General features: G+C 33.8%; 1 protein-coding gene across 3 annotated transcripts in view; it reads left to right on the top strand.

Moving 5' to 3' along the window:
- LOC124949531 (protein prickle-like) overlaps window positions 1–20,533 on the top strand; it is a 104,194-nt gene that overhangs the window by 702 nt on the left and 82,959 nt on the right. For 2 of the 3 annotated variants that reach the window (XM_047494746.1, XM_047494745.1), the window contains 2 exons: window positions 1–188; window positions 4,488–4,613. The exon at window positions 1–188 is cut by the window's left edge. In XM_047494746.1, coding sequence (XP_047350702.1) covers window positions 4,489–4,613 — 125 coding nt within the window. In that variant the 5' untranslated portion in view covers window positions 1–188; window position 4,488. The remainder of the gene's footprint in view (window positions 189–4,487; window positions 4,614–20,533) is intronic. The other variant, XM_047494748.1, reaches the window with a different exon arrangement.

The raw sequence follows: 20,533 nt of genomic DNA, 5'->3' as shown, positions 1-20,533 counted from the left end.
GTAGTAGTAGTAGTAGTAGTAGTAGTAATAGTAGTAGTAGTAGTAGTAGTTGAGGAGGTGCTGGAGAACGTTCGGGAGGAGCTGAGAAATTTGCGGGAGGGGGAACTCGAGTAAAAGGATTCCGTGTAACGCGCGCTCCGATTTGCCGGCGCAGCATCTCTCGGCTGGTACGAGGAGGAAAGCAATAGGTAGATACGTAAGCTCTTCTTTCCTTTTCTTCCATTTTCTTTCCTTCTTTTTCTTATTCTTCCTCGTCCTCCTCCTTCTCCTCCTCCTTCTCCTCTTCCTCTTCTTCTTCTTCTTCTTCTTCTTCTTCTACCTCTTCGTCTTCTTCTTTGGCACGAGTATGAGCGCATACGCGCATGTTCTCGATCGATGATCCTCTTTGCTGCTTGCACCTAACGAGACTAACCTGTCGAATTTATACTTACATACATTACATAGATACCATGGATATTATATATTTATCGAATCAATCGAGCGTTACGCATTTGGAATAATTTTTTTTATTATTTGATCTTATTTCAGGAAGAAAATATTCGACGTAACTTCTGTTCTTTATTTTTTTTTTTTATTTCCTTTTTTTTCTTTTTTTTTTTTTATGGTAGATTATTTAAACGTTTAAATTACTTGTCTCAAAGGAAAATATTCATTAATATTAATCATAGTTATTAGGAAAAAAAGAAAAAAAAAAAAACGTTTCGTACAATGACAATGATGAAAGCTAACAGATATACTTATTATTTCTTATTCAAGATTTTTTTTATCGAAATTTAATTTTAATTTCAAAATGGTGATAACGTAGAAATTTATTTCAATAGATATTCTTTGTTGATTCATTTTTTACGCATAAACAAAGGATATTTTTAATCTTTGTCCTTTTAATTTTTTATTTATTATATTTTTATTATTGTTGTGAACGTAAACGAAAACGTAGACGAAAACGTAAAATAATAAATACTTTGCAAACACTTGTTTTGCTTTAGCTCTACGGAAAGAAAGATAGAGATAAATAGATAGATAGAAAGAGAAAGAGAAAGAGAGAGAGAGAGTGAGAGAGAACCTTCGAGCCTTCTTCTCTCTTTCTCGCTGCTAACAGAGAAGCAAGCATCCTTCGAGAGCAACCGAACACAGCGGGATATCGTACGTCTTTATCTCGCGAGAAAGTTACCAGGGACTTTGATTGCGAATTATATTTCGTCGTGTTTCTTTTCTGGCCATGTGTAAAAGTGAAAGCAATATTACTGTTTCCATGAGAAAGTAGTCATAGCGAAGAAATTTGAACGTGAGATGCATGACAATACGAATTTCTTCGGAAATATTCTGTTTTCCTTTTTCTTTTTTTTCCTTTTTCCTCTCTCTCTCTCTCTCTCTCTCTTTTTCGTTTTGTTTTTAAAAACGGTATTATCAAGGACAATTAGGATTTAAAAGAATTTTTACGAAATTAACGTAATGATCGAAAGAAGACGAAAACAGATAAAGGAAAAGAAAAGAAAAAAGAAAAAAAAAACAGAAACAATCCGGATAATTTTCTACGAACGGCCTCGGGAGTAAGCAAAAACGAAACATTATGGTTTAGATAGTTTAGTAGGCATTTCGATCTCGTTAAGAGCACTTACTTCTTCTTCTTCTTCTTCTTCTTTTACGTCTTCCTCTTCGTCTTCGTCTTTTCGTCTTCGTCTTCGTCTTCATCTTCTTTCTCTTTTCGGAGAATGTTAATTGGTCGTTTTGCGAATTATAAAGTACACGGAGGGAAAATGCTCATAAACGTATGGCTATCACGTGGGCATTAACATACCGCGAATCATGCTATCGTCAATGCTATTATCTACTACGTACAACATATGTCGGCATACTTAACGCTAACGATGGAAAAAAATTACTAATTACCACTAATAAGACGCGTTTCTAATTCATCTTTCCACATAGAAGATATTAAATCGTCATTTGTTCATTTACTCACCCTCGTTCTTATTTCAATTATAAAAAAAAAAAAAAAAAAAAAAAAAAAAAAAGAAGAAGAAGAAAAAAGTTATCTAACATAGTGTAGACGTAATTTGAAATGGTTTTTATTTCCTTTAATTTAACTGTAATTCATAAATAGTTACATATATTTAATCAGTGTCACGGCATAGATAACTTCGATGATATTAATTTAAAGCCGGCTAATAAAGTCTTCGGGTATGAACGTTTTAGATAACTCTTAGAACACTTTAAATGATTCGTTTAAGTAATTTACGTAATTACAAAAATTTAAGTAATTACAAAACAAAAAGAAAAAAAAAAAAGGAAAAGAAAAGATAATAGTGAAAAAATTTCATAATTTTTATACCATTATATATAAATTTTTATGAAATTTTCTTCAAAAATAATATTTCTCATCGACGAATAATTTATTATTTTATTATTGTCTAATATGTGATCATGAACTATCATATATTTTATTAATGACAAAGATTAAAGAAAAAAAAAAAAAAAAAAGAACAAAAAAATATTTATAGATACTCATCGACATTTTGTTTTATTAAATGAAACGAGCCTTTAGAATAAAATTATCGGAGTAAATTGTAGATAAAGTTTTTTTTTTTTTTTATTTTACTGTTTAATAGAAATCCAATAAATACTAGTAAAGTAACCTCTTAACGTAGTTCGATCATTCATCTTGTTTTATGAAGAATTATCGTTATTTTTTGCGTAGTAAGAGGAAAAAAAAATCAAAGATCGACATTAATATCCGATAAGAAAATGATTTATATACATAGTAAGAGAAAGAGACAGAGACACAGAGAGATAGAAAGAAAGAGAGAGACAGAGAGACAAAGAGAGAGAGAGAGAGAGAGAGAGAGAGAGAGAGAGAGAGAGAATGAATTTTGAGATTCGATCTAGTAGATTGTAGTGAGGCGCGAGAACTATTTTCGCTGTAATAAAATTTAGCTTGAGAGGTATAATTACATCGTATGTGTCGTTTAATCAATGACGATCGGTGGAGCATGGTGGGACATCGTTTACTCGTTAATTACGGACCTCAGTTTTATTAATTCACCGTTGGCGTAACCCGCTCTCCCCCGTTCTTCCCTTACCTCCTTTTATTTTCTCATATTAGATAGGGCCCTTTAATTAATTTCTCTTCGGGGATTGCATGTCGTATAAATTTGGTGAAAAATGTCACGCTCCTATCTCTCCCGGTCTTTATAATTTTCCCATATTACGATCGTTACGACGTAATAACGAGTGGATATGTATAACGAGCGTTTATCGTTCCTTAACCACGTTGTTATTATTATTATTATATACGAACTATAGCAATAATTATTTATATTACATCGAACATCTGTATATTCAAACTCGCGAATTATTTTAATTTAATATATATTAAATGGGGTGCGAAAGTATTTTAAAGTATTATCAATATATATATATATATATATATATATATATATATATATATCGTGTAGTATTTTAGGGAATAATGTGACTCATACAAAAAGTATTTTTTTTTAACTACGTAGGAAACATAAGATGATCTCATTGGTTTTGACCTTGTACAATCATTCGACGATCATATGACGATCACTTTCAATTTCTTATATGAAAATATTCATTTGTATATTCTTTTATATCTTTGAGAGTTTTTGAAAAAATTTATAATAGAATATTTATTTGTTGAGTAATTTTTTTTTTATTAGAGAAGGTTTCAAAGTTATATTATTATATTGGCATATTAGCATTAGAAAATGTATATTGCGTGTCATACAGGAGATTATGATCTTTGTACATAATGGTATATTAACTTTGAAATTTATCGATAAATTATTGATAATAATTTGTGCTAAATATACAAATTTAATAGTGTTTCGAATATGTGTCTATGTCAATAATATAAAATATCTAATTAAAATATATAAGTCCCGATAAAAAATATCAAGGTGATCTTAATGTGATCTTCAAAAGAAGGCTATTTAAGGTTAAAACAATAACATCAATCATGATGATGAAATGATACAAGAAATAACTTGTTCATATAGAAATATCTCTTATAGATCATTGTCGTATTGAAAGAAAATTATATTAATCGCAATTAGTATCGATACGAATTCAGTTGTTTAAACAGACTTCATCTTTTTAAGACTTTTATTGATGATAAAAAAAAAAAAATCAAAAAGCAGGAGAACGTCGAATATTTTTGCTTTTTTCTTTCTCTTTTTTCTTTTATTTTTTCACGTTGTCATAATTATCTGCATAATTTAATATTATTGTTAAACGTATGATATATGAATTATATCATTGTAATGATCTAATCGGCATGACCGTGGGATTGTGAAATTGAAATCTATGAAATTTTATTGGAATAATTTCAATTGAATTATTCGAATGCATAATTTTTTTTTTATTTTAAATGATTTTACAGTTTCAATCTGTGAAACTAATTTTTCTTTTCTTTTTTTTCCCTTTTTTTTTTTTTTTTTTTTTTTTTTTTTTCTATCCAGAATGTTGTCACAGGGACAGGACAGCCCTTCAAGTGGTTACTCGTCGAACAATGCCGTTTATCAAGGTGCACCGTGCGGTCAGTGTCGAGAATTATGTCCGGCCGGTTATGTTCCACACTTTTGGAGGTGAGCGCAATATATAAATCCGATTATTATTATAATTACGTAGTATTTTCGTTTTTCTTTCTTTCTCTTATTATTATTATTTTTTTTTTTTTTTTTTTTTTTCCCTTTACATACATACGCTTACGTGCGTATATTCATGTTTTGAATATTGTTGCATTGAATCGTTTGCGGAAACAGAACTAACACGTTAAGGGTGAGTGAAAAGGGCGGGTTCTCCGCCTTTGAGGCTTCCGTCTTGTCTACTTTTACTCTTACCGCGCTGCTGTATATCACGAACAAGTTCTGCAACATGTGATTCTGCGCTGTCACGACGCCAAGAGCAACCGTGTTTCCTCTTTAACATTGAATGCTCTCTCTCGCGTAGAATACTACGGATGCTTTCTGTTTATTCTGAGCGAATATTTCTTCTTCTTCTTCTTCTTTTTCTTCTTTTTCTTCTTTTTTTCTCCCTTCCAGTTAAAATATACGTGAAGCGAGTCGTTAAAATATTTGAATACTTTACGAAATTCAATATTTAATGTTTTTCCTTTATATACATTGAACCAAAGTATTTTAAATATAACAAATGAATTTCTCTTTACACATAAATATATACTTATGTATATACGCATACACGAAGACGGACTTATAGAGTATCGAAAAAGATGTTTGTATATTTTTTATTGATCATTTTGTATTGATCAAATTCGATGCCTCGATAAAAATTATTATTTTCTTCTCATCGAGTATTCAGTTATTCTAAAGGAAACAAACGAACAAACAAACAAAAAAAAAAAGAAAAAAGAAAAAAGAAAAAGAAAACAGAAAAGAAAAGAAAAGAAAACCAATGATATGAAAATATTGATATGGAGTTTGGTAGATATTGATATTATCTCGATCAAATCGAATCTTTCCAAAGGAAGGAAAGAAAAAAAAAACAAAAATACAAGATAATGATAGAAATCTTAAAAAAAAAAAAACGGATTTACGAATCGTATGAAAAGGGTAGGGGGAGGGGGAGGGAATGAAAAAAAATGTTTGGCAAAGATCGTTAAACGATATAACGTCGGTCGGTCAGGTGCACAATTTTAATAGGCTCGATTAGTTTCGTACCGTGAAAAATGTTAACCGATCTTGATGGAGAATGGGGTTTCGAGCAAACGTGCGTTTATCTCCGAAGAACGACCTTGATTTTTTACCTTGAACATAGCCGTTGTATGCATCCGGAGGGAGAGGATCAGAGCCACGATTAGAAGGGAAGGTGATGGTAACAGTAGGCTCGGTGTAAGGCTCTCTAAGACTTAGCAATACCTAACTAACACAGACACTAACTTTGATAACCAGGCGCATGAGCCATGCTTGAACATGAGCCATGAATTGTCTACCGATTTCTTCGATCTCGTCCTATCTCTCTCTCTCTTTCTCTCCCTCTCTCTCTCTCTCTCTCTCTCTCTCTTTTTCTCTCGAATGAACGAACGAACGAACGCATCTCTCTCGTGAGAGATATCGTCGGTGAACGAGGTAAAGTAGAAGCTCAGAAAGAGAGAGAGAGAGGAAGATGAAGAAGACAAGGAGGCAAGGTCGAAAGAGGGCAAAACGAAGCGTTTCTCGGCTTCGGGTCGTAGGGTCGACTCGTCGGTCTCACGCGAACTCTGCGTGCAACGAGAACAGCGCAATGGGCCGTTCCAAGACGAATCGTCTGGCAACCGACGAACCAACGAGGGAGAGAAAAAGAAGGAGTGAGAGAGAGAGAGAGAGAGAGAGAGCAAGAGGGAGGTTGGAAACGCATATAGGGAGACTAAAAGAGAGAGAGAGAGAGAGAGAGAGACGCACGTTGCTCTGTAATTAACATACCGAACCTCCCTATCATGTTGCCTCGTAAGCTGCTGCCTCCTCGATCGTGTTCACGAAACGCTCCGAACTTTGTTCATACGCCATTATTTTCGTAATGTATCTTCTCCCTTTCGATCCTCGAACCCTCGTCGTTGTGTGTTCGAAAGTTAAAAAAAAAAAAAAAAAAGAAATAAAAAAAAGAAAAGATAAAAATTCTTCAGGGTTGGAAGAGAATGCTTGTATTTTTTAACCCATGATCGTTGGGAGTGTCTTATTTATTTTTTTCTGTCTTTTTTTTTTTTTTTTTTTTTTCTTTTTGTTTCGTTGTCCGATCTCTACCGTTTACATCGTTAAGATTAATGAAGATTTATCTTACAGATATTTTATCTTACAGACGAGATTATCTTTTTGTTTTTTTCTTTTCTTTTTTTTTTTTTTTTTTTTTTTTTTTTTTTTTTTTTTTTTTTGTTTTATTTTTCCCCTTCAATACGTGCTGACCTAAAGCATAAATTTTCCTGCGAGGGTATCCTAATAGAATTTATTAATGCGGTACGCGTGTGTTTATTAAATTAGAGCTTTGATCACGTTTCGTATGAATACGTATACGAAATGAGAATTTAACAAATTTGATGTATTCTCGTATTAAACGATCTAATATACCTATTATGAATTTAATAGTGAATCAATTCGAACATATAATAATATCTGACAATTTACTACGTATTTCGGTTTACAACTCGAGTCCACTTATGTACTCGGAATTTATTACATATATATATATATATATATATATATATATATAAATTTAAAAAGATCAAGTAACTAGATTTTCTAGAATTTCGAACATGATAATATCCCATAAGCAGGAGATTAGAACATAAAATTGGATAATCTGATACTCAAACATAGAACTCAGAGAGTAATAATTGGATCGTGCACCTTGCGGAGTCGAACGTATTAGTCGCCAAGTGTCTGCACGCTCGTCTCGTAATTCAAACGTCAATTCATCTTGTTACGCTCGTTGGCTCTCGAAGTAACGTCTCAGCGACGTTCGAAGAGCGTAATTATCGAAGATATAACCAGAGAAATAAAGAAAGAAAGAGAGAGAGAAATAAAGAGAGAGAGAGAGAGACAGAGAGAGATAGATAGAAAGAGAGACAGAGAAATAAAGAGAGAGAGAGAGAGAGAGAGAGAGTGGAGGGAGAGAGAGAGGTAGATGTATCCCGTAATAGACATTCCGCAGAGACCCGCTGCGTTGTTTCATCGACTGGCTCGGTCGTTCTCGCGATGGTAGGTAGCATTTCCGGTCTCTCTCTCTTTTTCTTTCTCTTTCTTTCTCTTTCTTTCAACGATGATGATGGTGTTGAAGCAACACTTACAAAAGCCTCCGGGAATCGGCTTGACGTCGCTCTTACCGAACGTTTACATGTTTTCCTCATCTTAGGTTTAATACTCATTTATTCAACATGAATGGATCATCAAAATCGATTAGTACCAAAATACGTTCGTTAAATAAATCGGACTAGATCGTTATAATAATAAACCAGTTTTTAGCGAGTCCACTTGGTTTCATTAAACAAGGTGAATGAATTGTTGGAATCAGGATAAAATGCTGTTAAACACTTCTGTGCGGTCTTATATTATTACATGAAAACTGATTGAATTGACATTGTAAATTTAAACGGTCATTGGTTAGTACATTAGAGGAGTATATATATATATATATATACTCCTCTATATATGTATATATATGTATATATATATATATATATATATATATACATGTACGTAAGTATTAACAGACTTTTTGTTTAGCATAATAGTTTATTTGGTCATGGTGTATATTAATAATAATAATAATAATAATAATAATTCATTGATTATACCAGTACTAAAAACTTATTTTATTGGAATGTTTAATATGTCGTTTAACGGCGAGTAGGAACATGTTCGAGGAGGAATTGCATCAATTATTTTCGATGTTCTTCTTCTACGTGAGCTTGTTCAAGGTTATCCAAGGATAGAGTAGGGGTAAAGGAAAAGCGGTAAGGGAAAAGAATGTGGTTCAACGGTGGCGCTGCGATGGGCTTTCGTAGGGCTTCAACAAAAACTTGGAGACCTTTCGAAACAACACAAGATGGCTACTGGGGATCTGACGTTCCATCGTATTCTCGTTGGACTCTTTTATTTCTTTTCTTTTTCTTTTTTTGGTTTGGTTTTATTTCTTTTTTTCTTTTTTTTTTTCTTTTTTTTTTTTCTTTTTATTACGACAGAAAACAAACTTTTCTATTCTCGGCCTAGCTAAGAAGAAGGTTAGCGTTTAAAAGTTAGTTCAGAACTATATGAGGTGTGTTTCGTATTAAATCTCATCGTTAGAACGTATTCCATTTGAGAAGGAGGCCTGATAGTTAACTAGATTTAACGACTACTTAAAACTTGCCTTGGGAAGAAGCGTATAAACATTTACATTGGGAGAACGGCTTGTAGTAAATCATAGGCTTCTTAACAAAGGCAAAATATAGAAGAGGAGGAGGATCATCATCACGATGATGATGATGATGATGATGATGATGATGATGATGATGATGATGAAGAGGAGAGGAAGAGTGTGTTCTCAGACTTCGTAGTTTATCTGTTGCAAGCTAGAATGTCTGGTTCGGTAAGTCACTATATCTCTTGTAATAAACAACCTTCTTCGAACCGATCGAATCGACTAAACGTAATTTTCTGATAGCTTATCGATCATCCTACAGATAAGCGGCAGGTTATGTTTTACGACTTTGTGAATATTGTTTGAAGAATAAAAATGGTGAGATCTTTGGATAAGAATAATCTAGAATTTGAATTGCGTGTAATTAAAAACAAAAATTATATATAGAGTGAGAGTCGATCTTTTATATTATTATATAGTACATATGTATATTCTCACTTGGTAAATCAAGGTCGTTAAAACATGATTATGTGGGTAGTACATATTGCGGTGACATATTTGGAAGTCAAAAACAAGAAGAACAAGTTCCCTCGTATACAGGGTGACGTTTTAATCTATAAATACAATTTTCTTCAATTTATCTTGTAAGAAAAATTTTTTTATTATTAAAAAACTGAACTTATCTTGTTTCGAGGTGAAAGTAATTAATACGTATTAGTATGTAGATGCACCTAAAGAAAAACATGCGGTGATTAATTCTAATTTTTTTTTTTTTTTTTTTTTTTTTTTTTTTCAATAGAATCATACAATTTTCAATGCATTAATCGATCCAACTTGGCCACCTTTTAAAACGATATTAATCTACTTACTATGAAAAATTATTGATTTAGGAGATATATTAATTTTAATACGACAATTTTCGTTTACTATTTAATATTTTGTTTAATTTTTTTACTAACAGATCGAGAACAAATAATACATTCGTAATATTTTTCGAATAACAAATATTCAAGTAGATAATTGTATTTATAGATTTATTATAAAGTGAAATGCGTCACCCCTTATATGTATGTCTGATACGATTTCACGTATCTTCGAGTCGTAATTATTTTCATGCATCTCATTAGTTCCTTCCTTATTTCCATTAAAACGGACAATTTATAATCGCTTACAAAATACATAATGTAACAGTGTATAATATATAAAAAATTTCTCCTATATTTTAGAGTCTCAAATTAGCCAACTGTGCGATCTCCATTATTCCCCCTCTCCCTCCACAAAAAACAAAAACAAAAAAAAAAACAACAAAAAAGAAAGAAAGAAAAACAAGTAAAAAACAAAGAAGAAACAATTTCGGATAAATAAAATTATTCGAAAGTAAAGTAAATCCGAACGATTAGTAATTTTAACATTTTTTACAATTCACCGATTAGAGTATAAAAAATCGTAAAAAAGGGAAAGAGAGAAAAAGGAGAGAAACATTCGATGGTCCAACATATCAGAAATATTTTCGTCGTTTCAGAAACTTGCCCTTATCTTGAAACGATTTTTATGGCAACGGATCCGGCAACTTTTTCCTACCGACTTGGGTCAATTCTTGCGTCCTCTCTCTCTCTCTCTCTCTCTCTCTCTCTCTCTCTCTCTCTCTCTCAATCCCTCTCTTTTTGGATCCGTTTCTCGTGCCCGCCTTTTAAAGCTTACCGCGAGACCGGCGTTCCTCCGAGAAAGCCGCTAATTAGGTACGTTCACATTCGTCTCCGAACATTTAATCGTACGAATCGAGTGTATTCGATTCGATGTGCGGTAGTAAGTTGACCGCCTAGTGCCGCCTCTTTTTGTCTTTTTCTTTCCCTCTCTCTCTCTCTCTCTCTCTCTCTTTTTCTTTTATTCTCTTTCTTTCTCTTTTTCTTGCCCTGTTCCTTTTTAATTCTGAAAAGAGAAGGGGGTTAGAGATATATGAAGAAAGAGAGGGAGGGAGGGAGGTAGGGGGGAGGGAGAAAGAGAAAGAAAAAGAAATCTTGTTTCCCTGGAATCTTCCATCGGACTTTACTCGCATTTACCTCTTTTAACAGAGAATTTTCTTTCATCGACCATGTTTCCGCCATTGTTAACGTTCCGTCTACTCGTCAAACGCGATCTAGAGATATTTTCTATCCTGTTTCTCAATTATAGCGGATTCAAGTATAAACGGATATCGTCATGGACATCATGATTTCTCTCGATATCACGATTAAACGAAAAAAAAAAAAAAAAAAAAAAAAAGAAAAAAAAATCAACTCCTTTAGCTGATTTAATTGAAACGGATTTTAATCCTCTCTCGGAATATTATTTTTTAACTTAGATTTTTCTATCTTTGCGAGGAATAAAAAGAATTTTCTTCCTTTAAAATTGACTGTTAAGAACGTAGAAATACGTGATCGTATGATTTTAATCGTTTCTAATTATTTTATATCAATACCGATGATAGTTATCAATTTTTAATCATCTCTGGATTAGATTTTAATCTTTTTCAGAGAGAGAGAGAGAGAGAGATAGAGAGAGATTTGTTTTTTTCTTTTTTTCTTCCTTTTCGAAGTTTTCTACAAATCCACCTTTTGTGATAAAGTCGGACGGAGAAATGAGAAAGAGAAAGAGAGAGTGAGCAAGATAAAGGGAGGGTTTTTTGATCAATGAAAAGATATCTATACAATGAGAACAAGATAGAGGGAAGGAGAGAGAGAGAGAGAGAAAGAAAGAATGAAAGATAGAAAAGATGTAGACTTAGAAACGTTACAGATTAACGGTACACACAGAATCTTCCACCTTCGTCTTCTTTCCTCTAATGTTCCCCGTGCGTTAACATTACGAACTAACGGGATAACTTTGGACCTAATAAAGCACATCTTTAATCATATAGTGGGTTGGGGGATGGTAGTGAGAAACTCAACGTCGTAGAATTGTTCGTACGTGACATTAATGACGAGAAATAGAGAGAGGTCTCACTTTTGTCTCGTTGAGTTTTGTTTGCTACGGTGTTTCTCATCTTACCGTTTATTATAGCCGAAGGTTACGACGATATTGGATCGTATTCGTAGCAATATGCTTCTCGCAAACATTTCACGATTGTTCTCAATCAATATAAATAGATACGTCGATAGAATGGATTTATAGTAATCGATGTACGTACATACGTACGTAAGTTTAATCGATTTTAATAGTGTTGATTAATGAATTAGTTTTATATCGGTATATTAAAAGCTTTGATCGTGTTTGTATATACTTTGTAACAGCTAAAGATAAAACGTTGACGATTATCTCGTATGTTTCACTTCGGTGTAAATAAATGATGTCAACTATCATGTCATGTGTTATCATACTTATGATAGTATATATATATATATATAAGTAGTTCAAGAAGAGATATCAAATGAATTCGTTAATAAAAAAAAAAAAAAAAAAAAAAAAAAAAAAAGAAATTAAAAGAACATCATCCGCTTATGTTCAACGTACATACCAATGTACATACGTCATAATTCAATGTGATTTATATGAAATACAATGATTCATTATAATTGCATCGGAATTAACAATCCTGACGAAGGGAAAAGGAATAGAAATGTAAAAGAGGAACGAAAAAAAAAAAAAAAAGAAAAAGGAGAAAAGTAAACATCTATTTTCATTCTCGTTTCATAACAGAAAGCCGAATGATCACGTTCGAATAGTTGAAAGCGATCGGCAATGTACGCAATATGCAGTAAAGCACGAATGCAACAATGCGATATCCCCCATATGGAATGGGCCTGTTCACCCCCTCACGGATATATATATAGGGTGTCTCGTTAATCAAGAGAAGCGCGCTATCGCCCGCGAGGCATAGGGGTGTTGCAAAATGGTTGAGGAGGATGGCGTGTTCGAGGGTGACCAGTGTTTAACGCTTGACAAACGACCGGCGAGGTACGCGGCCGCGTAAACAACGCCTCGTAAGACCATACACACACACACACACACACACACACACACACACACACATACACATACATATACACGTGTACACACACGTACATAAAATACATACGTTTACACAACCCGACAACTCCTCGCTATCCCTTGCAATAGGATAAACTTTGCAAAAAAAAAAAAGGAAAAAGAAGGAAAAAAAACCTATAAATCTGCCTATTAACCGCGAGAGCATCGATTCCCGAATGGACGAGCATCCATTGCGTTTTTTTTCCAGCATCGAAATCACTCCTCCTCTTCCTCCTCCTTTTACCTCATCACACCATACCATATCTCTCTCTCTCTCTCTCTTCTTTTTTCTTCACCCAACGCCTATGTCGCTCTTCATCCTCTTTCAACTCTCCACCACGTCACACCACGAAATATCGCCTGCATTTTGGCATCGTAAACGTCGTGCTTGTCGCACGATGTGCGGTGTCCCACAAAAATTTTACAGTATTTATACGGCGTATATATATCGAGGATACATATAGGACACGTGTAAAACGTGTCGTTTACTCGTCATACGTTGCGTGTTTCTTTTATTTTCTTGTCTTTTTCTCTGTTTGTTCTTTCTTTTTCTTTTTCTTCTTCTTTTTTTTTTTCTCTCTTCTTTCTCGACTTACTTTCTAACGTCGCTAATTTTTTTTTGCACCTCTTGCGACTTCTTTTTTCTTTTTTTTTTTCTTTTTTTCTTTTTTTTTTTTAGGGATTTATTTCTTTCTTTTGCTTGTCTTTTCTTTTTGCGAACTTCATTCCAACTGGAAAGCTGTTCTCGTCGTGCAGGAATTACTTTAAACCGTTATGTTATGGTAGAAGATAAATTGACACAGACGATGAACAACATTTGAAACTTTCTTTATGATAAAAGAATAAATAAATCGTTCGTTTCGTTCTTTCATTATTTTTTGTTTTTGTTTTTACTTTTTTCCTTTTTCTTTTTCTCTCTCACTCTCTCTCCCTTTTTTTTTTTTTATTATCATATTAAGTTAAACATTTAAAAATATGTTTCTTTTTCTTCGATCTTTAACGATTTATTAATTTATTCAAAAGCTTGTTTGCCTACGGATACGTATTAAATAATTTATTTCAAATAAAAATATTATTATCTCTCGATTTAATTCATCCCGGATTAATGTTCTTATTTCTTTACGAACTATTTCTATGCCAGCATTTTTATCAACGAGATGTTATAATGAGAAAAACAAGTAGCTCCGGAGTTAGCGTGTTCAAAAGTTGATCAATCTTCTAGACATTTTCTACCTATGGGTCCGTTCTTTATATGGAGTCTGGTGCCTTTTATGTGTCTCTTCGGACATCGTTATTTCATCTCGTTTGGTAACTTCATTTACCAACGACGAAGAGTTTGTGAGTACACGTCGTTACGTAATCATGTGAGGCAGTAACATTCTTCTCTCTCTCTCTCTCTCTCTCTCTCTCTTGCATTATAAAGGTAAAAATACATTCGAAGAAATCAAGTTGAGTAAAAATGAGAAAATTTGTACGCCCTTGGAGATAAAAAATTTGTCTTCTCGATGATCAATTCGGCTGAATTTACGTCGCGTTTGCAGGCAGAAGGAGAACAAAAATTATTTAAAAGACAAAAGATATTGTTTTTTGTTGTTGTTGTTTTTTTTTTTGGGGGGGGTTTCCTTTTTTTTTCTTTTTTTTTTTTCAGTTGAATTTTCGTAAGTATTACACGTAATCCAAATGGTTTAATGCACTTAGCTCTGACGTAAGTACAACTTCAACGATGAAATCTGATAATCGAGTAAGTACTTCTCTCGGATTGCTCTGTTTGCTCATAAGACAGGCTTCCTTCCATTTGCTTCATAAATTCATCCGCTTTTGGACGTTTGGACGATGATCGATTTCGTCGCATGAAAGAAAACGAATTGGACGGAGTAATTTGAGATGGATGTTTGATGAAAGCCTGATTAATGGCCGACTTGTTAAATAGTCTCGTTAATGTATTTCTAAAAATAAAATCGAAGAATCTTTTTCTTTTTTTTTTATGTTTTTCCTTTTTTCTTCTTCCTTCATTTTTTTTCTTTTTTTTTTTTTTTTCTTTCTATATGAACTGAATCTTCAAAGAATATTATTCATAATTACGAACTTTATTAATTATTTGTTTATAAACGAGAGTCGGTCGGTAAGGTAGTTTTCTATCTCATTATATTAAAAAAGGAAATGGTATCATTAATATATTAAACGAGAAGGATGAATGAAAATAATCATGACAATAATTTACTCGAATGACGATCTATAATCTATACCAATGTCAGGTAGAAGGTTAATTATCTATGATATGATCTTCAAACGTATATTTTTATTATTAACACATCAATTATATGTAAGATACATACGTTTTTATCAATGATATCAATACGTCACGTTTTTCACTTAACAAATAACGGAATAAGAAAATCCGTACTTTACGCATGACATTCTTATCGGACATTGATTTTATATGTAAAAAGAAAAGGAAAAAAAAAAAAAAAAAAAAGAAAAACGAGAAAAAAAGAAGAAAAAAAGAACTAAATTCGTAGATCCAATATGAAGATTTCTCGGTAGGGTAGATCGTTAGTACTACTCTCTAAGCCTTCGACACATTGACTAATGTGTCTGGGTTGGCTTTAACTCAGGCTATCTGTTGCAAGCGCGTGCTTGCACGCGTGCCGTTTCGTGCCGTGTTGGTGCGTTTTGCGTGTCCCCGCAGACTCATCGTTTTAATGCAACGTTAGCCCACTACCGCATCGAGATCGAATCGATATGTGAACGATAAGCGAATAAAACGTAAGTACGTAGATGTGTGCAGGTCTACACGGTTGCATAAATACATACATACATAGACAGATACATATATACGTAGATACATAGATGTACACACACACACACACACACACACATACGTGATGGTCATTCGGAATTTTCCGATAACTCTTGACTATTTAACGCGACGTAGATATCATTTTTTTTTCGTATTGTATTACTTTTATCTTCTTTCTTTTTATTTATTTTTCTTTCTTTTTCTTTTTATTCTTTTTTTTTTATTTATTTATTTTTTTTTTTTTTTATAAATTATAATACCTATATTATCTTCGACGACCGAATGTTTTTCGTTAAGAATTAATAAATAGGTCGTTTAAGAGATTGAAATTGATCGTTTGAAGTGGAATAATAATTTATTTTCATCGATCTCTCTTAATGGATATATATTATAATATAATAACATATTATGCATGTATTACTGTACATATATATATATATATTATATATTATGTTTTATATATTATATTATATAGTATATATACGATGTTTCATTTGTAATTTATTTTTTATAATTTCAATACATTTTCAATTACAAATATTATATATTTACTATAACCGTAAACGGTAATTAATTTTGTTTATCTATCCTACGAATAATAAAAAAACTATTAAATAGATTTTGGATAAGTAATATCGTAACATTTTGTAATCACGTTATAAAAGAGAATAGTAAATATATAATACGATATTATACGAATCGAGTAAATAGCCGTTGTCAGAGAAACAAACTTGGCGAGGAAAAAACAAAAAGAGTATAAAAACAATGGAAAGAATGCGTTGGGTCGAAGGAGAGATGGTGGTTAATGTTCAGACAAGTTCGTAATAAGGAGAATCGAGGCAAAAGAGTCCGCATTTGCCGCTCACATAGATAGCTCCTTGTAGTCTTACAATCCTGGAAAGTGAAGAAACACTAGGGTGAGAATTAGAGGAGTATGGTGTGAGAAGGAAAGAGAGAGAAAGAGAGGGAGGAAGGAATGGACTCTTGATTAGTTTGGCTATTCGAGCTTTCTTACCCGAGGGTACTTTTACTCTTAATCCGACATTATGAATATTTTCTCCTCATCTCATGGTAATTCGTAGTCTTCGAGAAGAAGAAGAAGAAGAAGAAGAAGAAGAAGAAGAAGAAGTATAAGAAGAAGAAGAAGAAGAAGAAGAAGAAGAAGAAGTGAAAGAAAAGAAACAGAAAACAATGAGGAGAGAAAAAAAGCAAATGCGCGAGAGAAATGAAGAGAAGATAGTGAGAGGCGGCAGCAGGAGGAGTGGGGTGGAGGAGAAATTGAAGAGAGAGTTTGAGGTTGGAGGAACATAAAAGCGAAGGACAGTGTCCTTCCGTCGTTGCTATGGTTTTTTGTTGGTATCGCATTAAAAAAATCTACTTAAAATTAATTGGAAAAGGCTATTATGTTAGGTTAATTATCGTCGGTGAAACGGAACGTTCTTAAGTAATAAGCGGTTCTCACTTAACTTTTCATTTTCGTAATCATTCCGAGACCCTTTTGATTTGCGTTAAGGGAACTCACTTGAGCCTTCTCTCTCTTTCTCTCTCTCTCTCTCTCACTGTCTTTCTCTTTCTCTTCCACTTTCTCTCTTGTATGTTTTATATCTCCTTTTATAAATAATGTATATGAGATATACCCGAAGCATAACAGGTTTGTGGATTAATGACACATCCAATAAGTCGAATATTTTAAGTATAGTAAATGTTCCTTTCGAAAAGAGTAAGAAGAAAGACAGAGAGAAAGACAGATAGATAGAGAGAGAGAGAGAGAGAGAGAGAGAGAGAATGAGAGTGAGTGAGAGAGGAAGAGGAAAAGCGGGTTAAGGTTGATATTAACGTAAATTCACTGAGACGTGTACTTATTGAAGAACGAATACTGAATATGTTTCTGATTAAAGGTAACATTGTTTGGATAATACGATGAGTGGATGATCATAGTCGAGTGCTTTATAACGAACGGGTTTTGATTTTAGTTTAATTTTATTCCCATAGAAAGAAAGAAAGAGATAAAGCAAAAAAAAAAAAAAGAAAGAGAGAGAGAGAGAGAGAGAGAGAGAGGGAGAATATCAAGATAAGATATCGTAGATGAGTTCTTATCATAATAACTCCATTAACGTGTTCGTGCATTTCTGGATTCGTTAATTGTCAAGTTTATAAGAATGTTTGGTTCGTAAAAGGTGCCTCATGAAAATTTCACCAAAGTGGAATCGCAAACTAACAGTGGGCTTTCTCTCTCTCTCTCTCTCTCTCTCTCTCTCTCTTTATCTTACTGTCTTTTAATGAAGGTTCTTATCGGATACCGAAATTAAGCGAATCAAATGCCGTCGTTGACCCTTCCGTGCTCCCTCCGGCATATTGCCGTATCATCGTCCTTTCTCATTTCCCCTTAGGACAACATTTTCTACGTAATATAATCCAAGATATGAATGACATTCATATGTCGTCGGTATTAGTAGTTCCGTCGAATTCTTCGGTTCTCGAATTTTGTGTCTCGTCTTAAAGGAAAGATATAAAGAAAAAGACAAAAAAAAAAAAATAAGATTTGGAAAGGATGAAAGACGTTAAAAGACGAGAAATAAAGAGAGAAAGAAAGAAGGAAAGAGGGTGGAAGGGAGGGAACGAACGAACGAACGAAGGAAGGAAAAAAGGAAGGAAGGAAGGAAGGAAGGAAGGGGAAAATTCGTGAAGATCGAAGTGTTAAATGAGATTCCGCGTGGAGGACTTAAGTGTCCTTAAGTTAGCCTGAATGTAGCAAGAAATGGTAAAGGGCTGGGGTATTTCCCTTTCGTTCAAAGAATTCCGTTCGTTTTAAAGTGAACAAGAGAAAAAGAGAGAAAGAGAGGCAGAAGGGTTCTCTTTTGAAGTCTCGCGAGAAGTCTTCTCCGAAAATCGGAGACATTGAAGAAGAAGAAGAAGAAGAAGAAGAAGAGGATATAGGCGAGATAGCGAAACGAAGTCCTCGTCGTTTTACGACTCTTCGGCTACCCTCCGATTCTCCAGCCGGAATGAATCTCTTGCTGGGTAATTAGGCAGATTACTTTCCGGAGTCGTTCGAGTCCCGGTTTCTTACTCGCGGCTGAGTCCGTTCGCTAGCTTCGTTATATATATATATATATATATATATATATATATATATATATTTCGTAGAGGGAAAGGGGAGAGAAAAGAGAAAGAGAGAAAAAGATATATATATATATATATATATATATATTTAGAGAGAAAGAGAGAGAAAGAGAGGTGTGTTCTATTGGTGGAGAACAATTAAAGGAAGGAAATTCTTGAAGAACGATAAAGATAGAAAGAGATAGAGAAAGAGAGAGAGAGAGAGAGAGAGGGATAGTATACCAGTTTCGGTCGCGGTGACTCGTCTAGAGGAGCTTAAATTCACCGCAGGGCTAATCGAGCAAAGTACGACGTTTCTAGCGGAAGTAATGTCAAGCTCAAAAGGGACCTGTGGGCTTGCGACGCGTCTAAGGATGATTACCGAAAATACCACCACGGGAGGTAGGATAGTGATAGAGGGGGAGTCAGTGGATGGTAGGGAGCAAAGGTTACCCACGGACCGCGTCGTTTTTATTTACGAGCGAAGGAGAGAGAAGATACTCATCCTCTATCGTTCTCTCTTTCTCTCTCTCTCTCTATCGTTAATTAAATAATATTTCTCTTCGAAGGAAGAGAAGGAGAGGAAAGGAAAGGAAAGGAGAGAAGAGAAGATGAGAAGAGAAGACGACGGTCGGTGAATGTCGGCGTAAAGCTACGATAAGAGAGCCGAAGAGGGGGAGAAATCGTTTCGAAGGAGGATAAAAAAAAAAACATGGCCCATGGTAAGAGCACTTATTGCAGTATTGAGATCGTAACTCAGAGGCAGACCACGTCATAAACGTTTCCCTCTTGCCGGACCACTCCGATCTTACGTTTCTCCTTTTTCTGTTGTCTTTTCTTTTTTCTTTCTTTCTTTCTTCTTCTTCTTTTTCTTTCCTCTGTGTTTCTTTTTTTCCCCTTGTATCTACGCTTCTCCTTTATTTGTCTCCTCCTTTCAATATTTCCGAAAAGATTTTGATTCTTTGAACGAACGAGAGCCAAACAATCAACTAACTTACTAATGAATGAAGCTCAGAAAAGTTATCGAGATCGAAGAAAATTAAAATCGACAATTGCATTTCTAAATTCCTTTCTTCGTCCATACGGATATTATAAGATCGATTAAGAAAAGGAATAAAAAAGAATGAAGAAGAAGAAGAAAATGAAGAAGAAGAAGAAGAAGAAGAAGAAGAAGAAGAAAAATTCAAAGAAACTATTCATCGAGGTCATTAACCCTTTAAGTGTCGAGCTTGAACTCAACGAGTCGCTCGTTAGGTTATCGTAAAGCCGTTCCTGTACCTCTTGCTTGGAGATAGAGAAGAACGAAGAAAGATATCGATAGAGTGAGAAAGAAAGAGAAAGAGAGAGAGAGAGAGAGAGAGAGAGACTACAAGCATTGCTCACGGTATACCGGAATTCGTGCTAATCGGATAACACCGTGGTGGACGTTGTTATTGCAAGAATAGATGATCCTTACCACCTGCCTTCCCTTTTTTATTTTTCTCTCTCTCTTTCTGTCTCTCTCTCTTTTTCTTTCTCCTTCTCTTTCTCTTTTTCTCTCTCTCTCTCTCTCTCTCTCTCTCTCTCCCTCTCTCTCGAAGAAATAGAAATTTTTTTTCTCTAATGAATAACTTAATATTCGTACGAAGGAAATTAATTTTATGTTATATTACTGAACGGATGATTCTTATTATCCTAGATCGTTTTACGTAGACGGTTAATTTTATATCATTTTATACTGAGGAAGTTATTATATAATATATATTAACTTTTACTTTATCTATTATAAGT

This window comes from Vespa velutina, chromosome 5 (assembly GCF_912470025.1).
Source record: "Vespa velutina chromosome 5, iVesVel2.1, whole genome shotgun sequence".
NCBI lineage: Eukaryota > Metazoa > Arthropoda > Insecta > Hymenoptera > Vespidae > Vespa > Vespa velutina.
The sequence above is the reverse complement of the archived record's forward strand: the minus strand, read 5'-3'. Positions and strand labels throughout refer to the sequence as shown.